The sequence below is a fragment of the Pygocentrus nattereri genome, chromosome 1 (assembly GCF_015220715.1).
Source record: "Pygocentrus nattereri isolate fPygNat1 chromosome 1, fPygNat1.pri, whole genome shotgun sequence".
Taxonomy (NCBI): Eukaryota; Metazoa; Chordata; class Actinopteri; order Characiformes; family Serrasalmidae; genus Pygocentrus; species Pygocentrus nattereri.
The window spans coordinates 13,657,212-13,672,377 of record NC_051211.1 but is presented as its reverse complement, the minus strand read 5'-3'; the positions used below and the strand labels follow the sequence as shown (position 1 = coordinate 13,672,377).

Below are 15,166 nucleotides of genomic sequence, written 5' to 3'. Positions count from 1 at the left end.
AAATTACTTATAAAAATTTCTGGTTCCTTTGACTTACATTAAAAGTAAAGTAAGTTTTATCCTTCTCCTGTAAAGTTTCCATTTTGGAAATACAAGGTTTTGCTCCAACAACAGGAATATACATTCTCTAAAAGAATGCTTCATATTTTCTTAAGTAAGCTATATGTTTTATGTCATGTAGCTTGTTGATTACATACAATCATACAGTACAGCAGGAGATACTTTCTGAATAAGCTATTCTAGGTCAAATTGAAGCAAACTGCCTAAAGACAACATGAAAAAGGTGGAAATACAACCAAACATTCAAAAATACGAAGGTAAAATTGTAATGGCTGGCGTCTGAGAATACAATTTTAAAATGCAGTTTTGTAAGCTAGCTAGTTATCTACCTAAGCAGTTTCAAAACCAACACTAGAGTGGACAATGTTGCAAGAATATTATATCATGATAGACATATTTACACCACACAATACATATTATGATGCACAGATACACAGACACACTTCACTAATAGTGCCATATTTAAAAGCAACTACTAAAAATTATGAGATGACAATGAGTTTATTTAATATTTCACATGCTACCTTGTACTAAATCCAGCTAAACAGGACTAATTATGCTCTATTTGTAAGGAAACATGCAGTTTGTCAGAGTTCTTTAAGCTCTCATGGTATCTGTGATATACTCAGAAAAGCATATTGTTTGTTACAATAACAAAATGAATCATAATAATGATAAAACATTATCACATTGCCCACCTCTAGTCAATACCATTGTCCGCAACAACTAAATTACTAAATGTCTTACAGGCTTATTGTTACCTTGTCAACTTACAATATGTTTTAGGCTCGAAAAAATATTTTACAGTATTATTTCATCTGTTCTTATAATTGTTGTAAGGTATGAAAAATTCTAAAGACAATTTTTTTCTTTTGCTTTTTTTAAGGTTACTTTAGTAAAGACCTAGTGTCCAGCCTAACTGTCCTAGATGGCACTAGTTTCTATCAAAGGGTTAGACAGAAACTAAATTTGGCTTTTAGCAGCTTAGCTAAAGTCCTTAGCAGATGCTTAAGGTCCTATGCATATGTTTAGTGCTTGCCGGGCCCTCTCTGCATATTCATTACGGACAAACAATGCAGGCTGGGTACAAATAGAGATTTGTTTTTGTCCTATACTAATGATGCATTCTATATTACAGTGTTTTTATTTTTTTATTTATTCTACATACATGATGTTTTAATAAATGTAGTATAATGTAATACAACTAATTATTAAATGGGCAACATTTGACTGACCCTGTTTTATCAGTGGTTCTTCATGTTACCACAGAGATGTTCCAGATCTCCCACTTGTGTAATGGGCTGAAATAATTAACTGATAATAACACATAGTTGGTCGACTTTTGAGTCAGCAGTCTTATGGAAACTCGTTAAAGTCTCAGAGAGATGCTGATGTTTGATATTTCTACAGTGCGTAAATTATCTGAAGAACAGAAGCCACAAGGCACAGGAGCTTCGGTGACAATTTTTTGCTTATTCACAGTTCAAACGTGTTCTCATGTTATACAAAGCAGTTATTAAGAATTTTTGGAGAACTATGCTGGTCAGTACTTGAACAATAAAACACTTCTAAATCAGAGCATAATAAACCAGCTTACAAATTGAGGTTCAGAACAACTCTGAATTTCACCAGAAATCGTGGTATAATTTAAAATTTCTTGTATTTAATTTATCAAAGGGAGCCATCTCAATTGGCCAGATGTTTAAAGTGTTTAATGATAATAAAAACAAGCTGCCTTAGTTAACAACCACACACAAAGTTACTGCATAATATGGTTACATTTCGTTGCCATCAAAACAAATGCTCATAACTTCAAAAAGGCAACTTTACAGGAGAAGGAAAAAACATAATTTACATTCAGTGTAAGTCAATGGAACCATGTAATTCTGGACTGTTTCTTTAGGCCCATTTATCATGAAATTTACATATAATGTTGAGGGCAATTTTAGAAATATTTTAAAAACTAAAAAATGACAAAAATAGAGATACAAGGTTTTGTTCCAACAGCAGCAATATGCACATATGCTGCCTGGTGCCTGAGACATTGTTTTACAATGGTTTTGAGAAAAGGTTTTGGCGAGGTACAAGTGGGGCATTATGAGGGAAAACAACACCTAAAGAAAACTCTTTTCCCAAATTTAGTCTTATCACTATTAGCATGTTATACTTCACATAAAAAGACACATGTAAGTAATATTGGGTAGTTCCTAAATAGTTGCCTCCTATCACCACCAATGTAAAGAAATTTGAGTCGGTAGGTTCTGCTACGCTAAAGCATTTCACATCAAGCCACTTTGAATTGCTTAGTTTACAACTCAACTATTGAGTTATGAACAAAAATAGAAACATCTTTGGAAATCCCCATTAAAATAAAGGATACATACTGGACCAGTAGAAGAAGAAAATTAGTGATATTCTTATTAGTCCTGTTTTCTCAAACCCAAGTACAGTATGTTGCCAACATAACACAAATAACACTATCTATGGAGAGAAAGGCCACGTTGTTCTCTCAGCGTCAAGTCAAGTTTTGAAGATATTTATTCTTGGGCTTCCTGTTTGTCTTCCAGTCCCTCCCCTATCTCGTCTCGGCTCATCTTAGTTTGAGCAGAGAGCACATTTTCGAGGACCTCCACATGATCTACAGCAGTTACGTTAGTGTCAGCTCTGTATCTGTGAAGTGTTAAAATATGTTTTGTACATGAAATGGGTAAAAACAAAGTCATGGGCCAAACTAGGTGTGTATGTGTGTGTGTGTGTGTGTGCATGCAGGACAGGATTAAAACCATGTCTCTGTGTGTATGTGTGCAGGCCAAGGCTCCTGATCAATGGCCAATTGTCCCTATCAGAGTTACAATTTATGTTCAGAATGGTAGTGAGCAGTGTTTCCCAGGCCTGGTTAAAACATACGTAGCACATCAGGATAAAGCCGAAGAATGTACAGAGGCTTTGCCCAGACACAGACACACAGAGGCCTGCACACAGAGAAAGAACCAACACAGCATAGTGTAATTAACTGTACAATCAAATCAACTATTAATGTGGTTCCAACTGATGTGTTTCTTTTCCAAAAGATATTTGTAATAGTATATAGTACAAACAGGTTCTCTGTGAAGGTCGCAAAGACACACCCACACACATACACACACACACACACACGCACATGGAGAGCTGCCCAGAGTGAGCTATACAACATATGATTAGTTATGATTAAAATTATTACTTGAAAAATCTTTCACTTAAAAAATCTTTTACATTATCAAAAATCCTACTCCCTAGTTACACCACTGACTGTGGCCCATATGATTCTAGCTACACCACTGGCTGGGGCTCATAAGATTCTAATTACGCCACTGTCTGGGGCCCATATGATCCCACTTATGTCACTGAGCAAGGCCCATAAGATGCTAGTTAAAGCACTGACTGGGGCTCATTTGATCATCATCATCATCACTTTTATTTGTATAGCACCTTTCCCATGCTTAAGGACGGTTTACAATCAAAAAACATCAACACATTAAACAACAACACATTGAACAAAAGGATAATACAGGTAAACATTCAAGCATAAACAGAACAACGATAAGACAGTGAAAACAAGTAAGTCTTTAACACAGATTTGAATGAAGACAGAGAAGTTGCATCCCGATATAGACTGTGGGAGAGTATTTCATAACTTGCAAGCTACTACATTAAATGATCGACCACTCATAGAAGCCCATTTAAATCTAGGAACATGAAGGAGGCCTAGAGTTTGCGATCTCAAAGTATGGGATGGGACATAATGATGAAGGAGCTTCCAAGTATTGAGGAGCAGACTGTGCAGAACTTTATATGTTATAAGGAGAACTTTGTCCTGAATACGGAATGTAATGGGGAACCAGTGAAGACTCTGAAGGACAGGCGTGGTGTAGTTATTCTTCTTTTTTGAAAAGGTGACGATCCTAGTAGCGGCATTTTGAACGTACTGTAACTTGGTGAGCATTCTAACAGGGAGGCCAGAGAAGAGAGCATTGCAGTGGTCCAGTCATGATGTCACTAATGCATACACAAGTGTTTGACTAACACAATGTTACCTACATTGACGTGGCTGAGAAATAGACAGAGGCGAGAAATATTGCGAAGATGGGAAAATGCTGTCATATCAACGGGATTGATGTGGATGTCAAAATAGAGTGTAGGGTCAAAGATAACTCAGAAGTTGCAGACATGGGGAGAAGATGTTGCTAGAATCCCATCGATATTGATGCCAAGGACAGAAGAGCTAGATATGTGACTTTGAGCCAATTAAAAGCAACTCAGTTTTGCTAGCATTCAGTTTTAAAAAGTTCAAACTCATCCATAACTTTATGTCATGGATACTTTAAAAAGTATTAAAACTTAAACCATGAAGGCATATTATTTGCCCAAGTGGCAGTTTAAAGAGCAGTGGACCTAAAACTGAGCCTTGTGGAACACCCTTAGTCACAGATACCACAGAAGATTTATTTTTCTGAATAGCTACCTATTGATTATGCCTCTGTTTAAGGCACGTGAGCTCCTAGTTATGTGTGGCAAGGGTCGATAAATGTTAAGTGAAGACCCAATTCAAAATCACACAGAAACGTGTGACTTTCAATAATCGTAAGGGCTTGCAAGCGTCGCCTATATATAAAGTTCACTTCAGATTCGTTATGTACACGAAATTAAAACGTCTCTACTTCCTAGCGCCTTTCACAAAATGCCCGCCTAGCTTCGAACGGATTTCGTTTGTACAGTGATGAGTGACAAATTCAAACAACCAATCACGAATGTCGCTGTAAAAGCCGTTTCCATGTGGACGGCCGAGTCATCCAATCACATTGCTTTTTTTATTGAGGAGGCGGGTGTTTGTGCATAAGTGAATGACAGAACACAGCAACCAATCAGAAGCGTATCTGCGACGAATTTTTGTGCTAAGTAGCCCAATCACGTTGCTACTTTTGGAGGAGGTGGGCTTTCTGGGCTGAAGTATAAACCTGAGGCCCCTCCATGTGGCGCTAGCAGCGGTAACCTTCCTCTCCGTTAATATCACTGTAAGGTAAGAAGGGCTTTATTTATCATTTTAAGCGAGATAGGCTAACTTATTTATTGCTATTTGGGTCAGAGTGCGTACGAATGGTTGCAGAATAATTACTCGTGGCTGATGTAAGTATATAAAGGTAATTACGGCTACTATTGACTGTCGTTGGTCAGCTAGGTAGCAAGCTATGCTAAGTAGCCTAGCTCAAGCGCGGTTGCATGCTGAACTAGTTAGCTAGGTGAGCTAGCTTAGGAATGATGTTGTTTTGCATGTTGATGTGTGACGTTTAATATGTTGGAGTAAGTTGTTTGCAAGTCGTATATAGTGTCGTGTTATTAAAAGACTGAAGGAGTGATGCGCCGAATGAGCTGTGAGGTGCAGTGCCGGTTAGCATTAGCATTGCCGAGGGGGCCTTTGAATGAAGATGGGAGCCATTGTTCTTGCGACGAGTTTTAAGCAGAGTAACTTCGCTAGTTGTGTCGTTTCATAGCGAATTTGGCAGTCAGGAGTCGCGTGAAGTGGTCAGCTTGTACATAGAAACGTTCTTTATAATTATGTGGTCTTAGCTTGAGCGAGTTCACCCACAATTTCGGTTTTACTTATGTAACGCGGGCAAACTCAGTCACGACCAGCTGATGCAGGAAAACACGAAGAGTCGTGACTTAACATCGGCTTGATTGTCACTAAAATTTCGTGATGCATGCAAAACTTTCCGTAACTCAGAGTTGGGGAAGTAATGGAATACAGGTACTGGGAATACATATTCAGAATACTGAAAGTATCTGTATTCAGTCGAAGTTGTGTTTTGTAAAGGTAAAGTATTCAGAATACAGCTGCTTTTTACTTTTTTAGGAGTGCTTTTAGAATACATACTCAGTAATCTTAAAACACAAAGTGTTTAACATTTTAAAATTAGCACACAGTATGTTAAAACCTTTTTAAAATGTATTTTTCATAAACACCCAAGTTCCTTCTAAAGTCTGAGTAGACTGATAAATCACTACGATGAGCTGGTTGTTAGCCTGAGCATTAGTAAACACTTTTGAGGGATGACTTAACCTCAGAAGTGGACATGCAAGGTACACATCATTAACTGAAAATCACGTAGCTATTTACTTTTAGGACATTTTGTTATTGAAATATGGCCCAATGGTCATGAAACTGCTGTGGGATTATGGGAACAATGGGGAACAACAGTGTACTGAATCAGGCAATGGGAGTCGAGATAAAATGTTGAATTCATTTGAGAAACTAAATTGTCGTTCTTAACAATCTAGTCTGTAAAGCGTGGTTAGTATATCTGTAACTGTGTGTTTATTTTGTGTGAAGTGATGCCTACGAGTCCATCTGGCTATGCACTGTAAAAACGGCTAAATATCTTATTTTTGACTCCTGTCTTGGCAGATGTTTGATGGATTTTGATACTGATTCCCCTTCCATTGCATTCATTATAGTCCCTGAGTTTTTAGATTTAAATGCATTGTTTCACTGAGTATCTTAGGCTTAATGAGCTGAGAGCGAAATGGTCTAGACTGTAGGGCATCAGGTGTGACCTGTTCTCAAATACTGACTTCCACTTCACTTTTCCCACACGTGATTTTCCAGCATGGCTGAGAACGACGTTGATAATGAGCTGTTGGACTATGAGGAGGATGAAGAGCCGCAGGCAGCCCCAGAGAGCGCCACACCAGCAGGGAAGAAGGAGGTGAAGGGTTCCTATGTGTCCATCCACAGCTCTGGCTTCAGAGACTTCCTGCTCAAACCTGAGCTCCTGAGAGCTATTGTGGACTGTGGTTTTGAGCATCCATCAGAGGGTATGGCTGACACACTTCTTTAACTCTTTAATTCACTTGTCATTCAAGAGATGATATCTGACCAAGATTACTTGTAGGCTTTGTTAGTTGTGCCTTTTGTTGTTGGTGATTTGGCTCAAGATTAGAAGACTAGATAAAATAAACACTTTGAGGGTAGTTGGGGGTGAAATAAATATGCAGTGTCTTTTACAGTTACACCAATATTTTAGACAGGGAAAAAAAAAAAGTCAAATCAGTATTAACACATGGCTAAAGAAATCTTTGCAGTAGGCACAGCGTTGCACAGTATTCTACACATATAGCAGAAAGCCAGGCATCAGTTATTATAATGCCTTAGGTGCCAGAATGTAACTGCTGCACCATTTAAGGTGGAACGGGAAGATTTGAAAAAGAACCTAGCAAATAGGAATCCGGCTTCCGCTTCATATTAAAAAACGATTTCATATTAAAGCTTATTGTGGGAAGCAGTTTAAAAATATTGAATTAACATTTAAAACACATTTGAACGCTCATGTTTGAACCTCTTATGACCATATGGTGCTGCCTTTAATGTTACTGCACAGTCGATATAGTTTGTTTAAATGAGGTTTTGGCTATATTATTTTAGGTTTTAAACATACAGAAAGTGCATAGTGTTGATTTTTCAAAAAAAAAATGGTGAAATGACTTCCGTTTGTGTATCAGTAGTTTTTGACCACTTTCAGCATATTTTAACAAAATTGCAGTAATACTGATAACCATGATATTCAGTTTTCATACCATTGTCTACAATTTTGTTTTTGTATATAAAACAAACACATGTACTTTTGGTCAAGGCTTAAGTGGCCAAACTGGCTTATCTGTCTTTCATCTTGGTTGTCAATACTTGGCAGCTCCCAATAGCCAGTAGAAACAGCTCAAGCTCTTGTAAACAAGCAACACTCACCACTGCCCTTTAAACATGTTGCAGCACCAATCAGAAGTTTGGGATGCTGCATTCAAGTGTTTGACCACTGAGATTCTGCTCGTATAATGATGTACATGTTCAAAGTTAATGAGGGTTTTAAAATATGTTCAGCTGTTTGTGTTGGTGAGCTCTTCTGCACATTATGAAAACGTACTTCATGTGGTCTGTGATATTTGTATTTCAGTGCAGCACGAATGCATTCCACAAGCCATTCTGGGTATGGACATCTTGTGCCAGGCCAAGTCTGGTATGGGAAAGACAGCTGTGTTTGTGCTGGCCACTCTGCAGCAGATAGAGCCTGTGGATGGACAGGTGTGTCTTCTATTTGAAACATTTAATTATAGAGTCTCAGTACAGGGATCTGTTGTCCATAGGTCTCCAACATGAATTATGGAGGGAAAAGAGCAAAAAATATAGTCAGTGCTTGTTTTAGTTTGGTAGCTTGTTGACAGCACTGTGTAAATGTGCAGCCTAAATTATTTGCAAGTCTATGCATTTATCACTGCTTACGATGCATTGAGAAAATTAGCTCTAATCTAACGGTTGGCAGGGTCTTTAACTGTATGTGTGGATTCCACAGCATACAGTCCATCCACATAAGTGTTTTTCTTCCTTCTCTTCTAACCCAATCAGGTGTCTGTGTTGGTCATGTGCCACACACGTGAGCTGGCCTTCCAGATCAGCAAAGAATATGAGCGCTTCTCCAAGTACATGCCCACTGTCAAGGCTGCGGTGTTTTTTGGCGGCCTGTCCATCAAGAAGGACGAGGAGGTGCTGAAGAAAAACTGTCCTCACATTGTGGTGGGCACACCTGGCCGAATCCTAGCTCTTGTACGCAACAAAACCCTCAGCCTCAAAAACGTCAAGCACTTTGTCCTTGATGAATGTGATAAGATGCTGGAACAGCTTGGTGAGTGTTGCAGTGTTTCTGATTTAACACTGTTGTTGGGGTGCTTTTGGGAAATTGGATGGTACAAAACAGAACTGTGAAAATCTCATGCTGAGAAAAGCCATAAATTCACAGGACACTTACAACAATCCTAAACAACATTATGGGTTTCCAGACTTGATTTCTAGTCTTGTCTTGGACTAAACTTAAATGCCAATGGTGATTTTACGTTTTAAAATCCTGTTTAGTCCAGGATGTCGTATTGTTGCAGGAAATCATTTATGAAGGTGAATATTTCTGTGTAATATAACAAGGTAGTCCTTAATGACGTGTGAGGCTAGTAAATGGACATGGGATATAGTGATGAAGCCAGTATGAATAAAAATGTTAAAAAAAAAACTTGATTATAAAGGTGCATAAAGACCTCTTATTTTGAGCGTCTTAATTACAACATTGTTAAAATTAACCCCTCCATGTGGAGACTGAAGCCTTGCTAGTTCTTGCTGTGATCTGTTTATGCTATATTACAGATATAATGATGGGTAAAGTAAAAACATGTTGAAATTACTTGTACAACACAATCTGAAAACACCTGGTTACTTTTATTTATTTATTTTTACATTTTTAAAACAATCATTTACTTTGATGATACAAAAACGGTCTTCTGGATGAATATTGGAATACGTCAGATGACGATGCTGCAGGAATGTAACCAAAAGCATGTTCTTTTTGAACCTGTTCAACTACACAAGTGTTGCATTTTCCTCCATGCACACTTGGCTCTATACATACAAGTTTTGACCTTTATTACTGCTGTAATAACCTGTTATTAAGCATCATTTGCTTTGATTGCCATGCCTGAGTCACTCAATCTGTGATGCTTAATTTCTCTTTCTCTTAGATATGAGACGTGACGTGCAAGACATTTTCAGGCTCACCCCTCATGAGAAGCAGGTTATGATGTTCAGCGCCACCCTCAGCAAAGAGATCCGGCCAGTCTGCCGCAAGTTCATGCAGGACGTGAGTGTTCAAGTTCGAACAACACTTCTTCTTGGTTGATTCAATATGAGTAGTGTATGGGTTTAAACCATTATTTCCCTGTAATTCAAACTAAAAAATAGATCACAGTGCTTTGTCCTAATGTATAATTTTAGCTGACCAATAAAGGCTATGAAATAACTGCCTAGCGCTGCATTTATTCTGTTTGCTATGACAAGGTGCTGGTGAATGATAGCTATTGTGGGATGGGGCAGTATCTCTCCCTTTGATGTTTATAGGGGTTAAGGTACCCTTTTTTTCGCCCATTATTAAAAAAATTTCCCCATGTTTTAATTAAGGTTCCTCAGAACAAGTTCAGATGACTCATATATGTATGTGTGTGTGTAAAAACATATACAGACTAAAAAATGCATTTGAAAGTGGTGTCAGTTTTGACATGCTTGGATGTAAGTCTAGGCGTGCCCTGATCCAGTTACATAATTGTGCGTTTCTCAAGCCGGTGAAAACCCTGGCTAGTTCTTAACGAGTTTTGCCGTTTCTTAGCCAGCACCTTTTCAAGTGAAAGTGCAGATTTAAATAATTATGATACTGATGCATCAATACTCTTAGCCCTTTGTATGATTGCCTTTCCCCCCCTCCTCTTGACCTCCTCAGCCAATGGAGGTGTTTGTGGATGATGAGACAAAGCTGACTCTACACGGCCTGCAGCAATACTACTGCAAACTGAAAGACAGTGAAAAGAACCGAAAGCTTTTCGACCTACTTGATGTCCTTGAGTTTAATCAGGTACGTAAAGGGGGCGGGGAAACACTGTAAAGGGGTACTTGACTGGAAAATGCATATGCGTAACAGTGAATCGCAGACACTGTCTGATGTCCATAGTGCTAATGAGGACTAGCTATTAAATGGCATGTGATCATCTCCTTGCTTATTTTGAGAGTAAAGAACTAAAGTACGGGCCACATACAGGTCTTTCATTTTTTAGGACTTAAACAGATTGTAGAGGAACAAACTGTCATTGTTGGCAACGTTACAATTTTGTGCTGACGTGTTCTCTTGGTGCACAGCTGCTATGTTGTGTTGATCTGGTTTTTCCACCCTGTCCAGTGGTGCTAACAGCCAGTTCGCCTAATTTGTGCTTTTAGTATTGTCAGGTTTTGCGCTCTCTTGCTGGGTGAAGTTTTGAGTTGATTGCAATTTCTGTCTTTGCTGACAGGTGGTGATATTTGTGAAATCAGTACAGCGCTGCGTGGCTCTGTCTCAGCTGCTGGTGGAGCAAAATTTCCCTGCTATTGCCATCCACAGAGGCATGGCCCAGGAGGAGCGGTAAGGGACCTGCGCAGTACATACTGTGGCATGTCAACCAGCTGTATGTGTGGTGGTTTTTTTTTTTTTTTTTTTTTTTTTTTTTGTGCTGTATGCTGTCTAGAGGCTCCTGAAAGTAAATAAAAAAGTATACGATTAACAACCACAATTTCTAGGTCACTGTACAGAAATAGCCTTGATGTGTCACCACCCTAGACAAAAGGATGAGTGGGTGCCACATTCAGGCTGGCTGTTTAACCTTCTGTTATTATATTCAGACAGAGAACCTGCTGTTCTAAGCTAGTTGAGGATCTTGCAGCAGTGGAATACAGGAAAAAAGCCCCCCCCCCAACTGCTGTTCTATAGTGAAGCATGTATGCCACCGTAGAAATTATTTATTTATTGGAACTTTTTGTAGAGTTTTACATGACAGGAGCTTTAAACTAACACTTTCCAGCATTCTTTACTTCTCAGTATCTCGTACATGTGTTTCCCACTTTTTTTGGACGAACTTGGTCAACACTAGGTGGCGTAGCAGCACAGTATATTGCCACATCATGTGTTTAAGCCATGTAAGACCACCCTTATTCCCTTTAAAATCATTACTTGCCTTGCCTTCACTTGTGCCACACTCTACATGAAGGTTTAACTCTCCATTGTGTCTTCCATCAGAGACATTGATAGTTTCCAGCTTTGTTTATACCACGATACGTTCCACTGGGGGGGGGGATAATTGCAGTGCGTTTATTACGACCAGCCAGTCAACATATCAGCTTGCAGAGACAGATGTGGCTGATGATGGAAACTATTAAGTCCTAACTATTGCAACTTGGAGCAACTTATTTGTGTTTTCTTTTGTTCTCAGGCTGTCCCGCTACCAACAGTTTAAAGACTTTCAGAGAAGGATCCTAGTGGCTACAAATCTGTTTGGCAGAGGGATGGACATTGAAAGAGTTAACATCGTCTTCAACTATGATATGCCAGAAGACTCCGACACCTATCTGCATAGGGTGCGCTTGCTATTTATTTATGGAAGAGATGGAACATGGATAATGAACTGGAACAAAACTATTGCTTTATCTATAAGGTTACATTCACATAGTTTAAGTGAATCAACATGACCCCTTATAGTTTCAGAGCTGTGTGGACACACCCAATATCCATGCAGCATTAATAAGAACGGTCAGATCAGAGTTTTTGTGTGTTGTGGGTTTTAATTTTATTTTTTCACCTCACTGGTCCTCCATCATTTAGTGTCACTGTGGCAACAATGCCTAGCTTGAGGTTGAGGCCAGTAAACACTGCAAAAGCAATATATCGGACACTTTTTTTTTTTTTTTTTTTTTTTTTTTTGTCTTGCTCTGATGATAAGCAGCTGAGAGCAGTTCAGAGCAAATTATCTTTGCAACAAAGGCTGGATCTGCTGAATTGTTTGTTCATAATTTGTGGTTCACTCAAGTGATGATATTGATTTAGGATGTGTGTATGTGGGTCGTTTCAGGACTTGGATTCATTCAAATTACTGATGGGTTCAAGTCATTTACCATTATGAATGTCTACACTCAAGTGCAAATGCTTGGATATGAGCAAAAATTGGATTTGAGCTCTTAGGCTTGTAATGTGAACAATGCCTTAAATAAGAATTTTGTCCCTCGTCTGGAGTACCTGCATCGTGCCCCCCATTAACATCATTCAACCGATAAACAACTTTATAAGTTTAATCAAGCCTTTTCAGATCAAGCAAATGACTTAAATGCACTTGCTAGCAGAAGGAAATCACTGATTTGCATTTTTATTTTGTGCCAAGTCTGTAGACTTTACTCAGCAGTCCTATTTTTTTAATAAAGCTGTTTTGCATTGCGCCCAGTTTTCTTAAACTAGAGGTTTGCAAAATTTAACAGTTTTGTCTAATGAGAGTAAACTGGGACAAAATATGGGCTCCGGTTTTCATTTTCAGTCTGAAACTTAAGGACGGACAACTTCCCTCACCCACTTGTGTGTAGCTGTGCTTTTTATTTATTTATTTATTTTTCCACTGCAAAGTAGTTTTTGAGCTGGTGTTTGATTTATTTATTTTTTTCGCCCCTCATTTCTGCCCTCACCATAGGTTGCCCGTGCTGGTCGTTTTGGCACAAAAGGTCTTGCCGTAACCTTTGTGTCTGATGAGACTGATGCCAAGACTCTGAACGATGTGCAGGACCGCTTTGAGGTCAATGTGGCCGAGCTACCAGATGAGATTGACATCTCCACTTACAGTAAGATTTTTCACTTTCTCTGGGTGCTTTTACAAACCTTTTAATAAATGTAATAACGTTTCTCCTTTTGGGGGTCATATTAGATTCACAGGTCTGGAAGTTGACTCCTAACTTTTAGGGTCAACTTTTGGTGCTGGGTTGTGTGTAAATCCCTCACAGACAAGAATCCTCTACAACCAGCCCTGAAATAACATCTGGAGTTCAAACACTTTTTGTGTTATAAGAGGTTGTGTTCATTTTAACTGAGTGTAATGTGTTCTCTTTATATGCAGTACACATACATGCTAAATGTAAGGATTTTTGGGGGATTTAAAAAATATATCTAGGGTAGCTCTTAAAGGTTTTCCTGAGCTGGATTGGATTTAGTGCTGCATTGCTTTAGAAATTTCACAATCAGATTATTGCCACCTTAAGTCACCCACATATAGCCCACCTACATTTATTTCTAATGGTTGTTCCCAGATGCTAAGCACAAGATTATGTTTGGTCCTGTGAGACTAGGGTCATGTGTAAACAAAATCAGCATGTCATCTCCAGCAATGTCTGTAAAGGTCTCCAGGCTATTTCCATAAAGCTCTGTATTGACTGTACACGAACAATGCAGTTCCATAATGGCCCAGGCATGCATAGTTTTAGGGCACTCTTAAGCAAGATGTCATTATCCAAACACAATGTTCTTCAGCAGTTGATGATTATTCCATTCTCTGCTTATAAATATTGTATGTAAAGTTGATTTACATTTGATAATTGACTACAAATGTCCACAGATTGACAACCCCCAATCGCATAAGTCAATTTTAAACATAGTTCCAGGGAAGTGACAGCACAAGAGTTGACATCATTAAGTGTTTGGTGAATGGTAATAATATTGCATGATTGTTGCTTGTGTAAACAGACCTTAATCAAGCAGTTGAGTTTCTTGTGCAAGACTCTTTCCCTCTTCCCCCATTATGTTTACATCTATTGGAATTTCTCCTGCTTTCAGTCATCTCTGCCAGATGGTCTCTCATTTTCAGATAACCATCTGGGGGCATGGTTAGATTTGGAAACCTGCACGGCACGCATGTTTACAGTTTATGTGAGCATGGAGGGAAACCACTTTTAAATCAGATTGCTCTGCCACTTCCATGTATGCTACAATGTTGTAACTGCATCGTTTTCAGCGAGTGCCCAATGGCACATTGGTCTGATATGTCAAGCAAATTGCAAATTCTCAAGAACAAATGTTAGAAAACTACAGGTAATGGCTGTCTTTAAAACGGCTGTAAAGGGACAACTAGTGGAATAAATGTCTCTCAGCTGGTCAGACTAATGAAATAATCCGCTGAGCGAGTGGCCAACTACAGCCGCAAATGTCTTGGTGGATTTGTGGAGAAACCTACGGTGACAGAGTTGGATCACACCCTTGGTAGTCCCAGCTGCGGTATGCTGGAGTGCATATAGCCTGGTGCAGGAATGTCAAACTCAGCCAATAAAAGGGCCACATTTAAAAATTCTCCTCAAATCTGTGGGCCAGAGAAGAAATGTTTTTCTCTGATTTTTGACTAATGGTGTGCCGAACTGGCCTTTGTTCATTCAGATACTTCAGCAGTAAAAGTCCCTTGTAGTAGACCTTGAAATATTACATGGACACTCTAAATATTCAGAATGTAAATGTTCCCACGTGCTCGGCCTTAAACCTAACACCTGGCATCCTTTCTTGCTGCAAGTTCATTAAGACTTGGGCTCAATTGCCAAGCTGCTGAGCTAATGTTTGGTTGAACTGAATATGACTGTGTTGAGGTGTAACTGATGTCCTATAGATTGATGTTGGGGTAGAAGAATCAGAGCACATTACATTGCAGTGCATGCTGGGGACTG

At 38.9% G+C, this 15,166-nt stretch overlaps 1 protein-coding gene across 1 annotated transcript in view; it reads left to right on the top strand.

Moving 5' to 3' along the window:
- Positions 1 to 5,027: 5,027 nt before the first annotated feature.
- Positions 5,028 to 15,166, top strand: part of ddx39ab (DEAD (Asp-Glu-Ala-Asp) box polypeptide 39Ab) — an 11,392-nt gene continuing 1,253 nt past the window's right edge. Inside the window, exons 1-9 of the mRNA XM_017717315.1 lie at positions 5,028 to 5,116; positions 6,704 to 6,912; positions 8,043 to 8,170; positions 8,492 to 8,768; positions 9,649 to 9,767; positions 10,401 to 10,532; positions 10,963 to 11,072; positions 11,917 to 12,061; positions 13,159 to 13,306. Coding sequence (XP_017572804.1) covers positions 6,705 to 6,912; positions 8,043 to 8,170; positions 8,492 to 8,768; positions 9,649 to 9,767; positions 10,401 to 10,532; positions 10,963 to 11,072; positions 11,917 to 12,061; positions 13,159 to 13,306 — 1,267 coding nt within the window. The 5' untranslated portion in view covers positions 5,028 to 5,116; position 6,704. The remainder of the gene's footprint in view (positions 5,117 to 6,703; positions 6,913 to 8,042; positions 8,171 to 8,491; positions 8,769 to 9,648; positions 9,768 to 10,400; positions 10,533 to 10,962; positions 11,073 to 11,916; positions 12,062 to 13,158; positions 13,307 to 15,166) is intronic.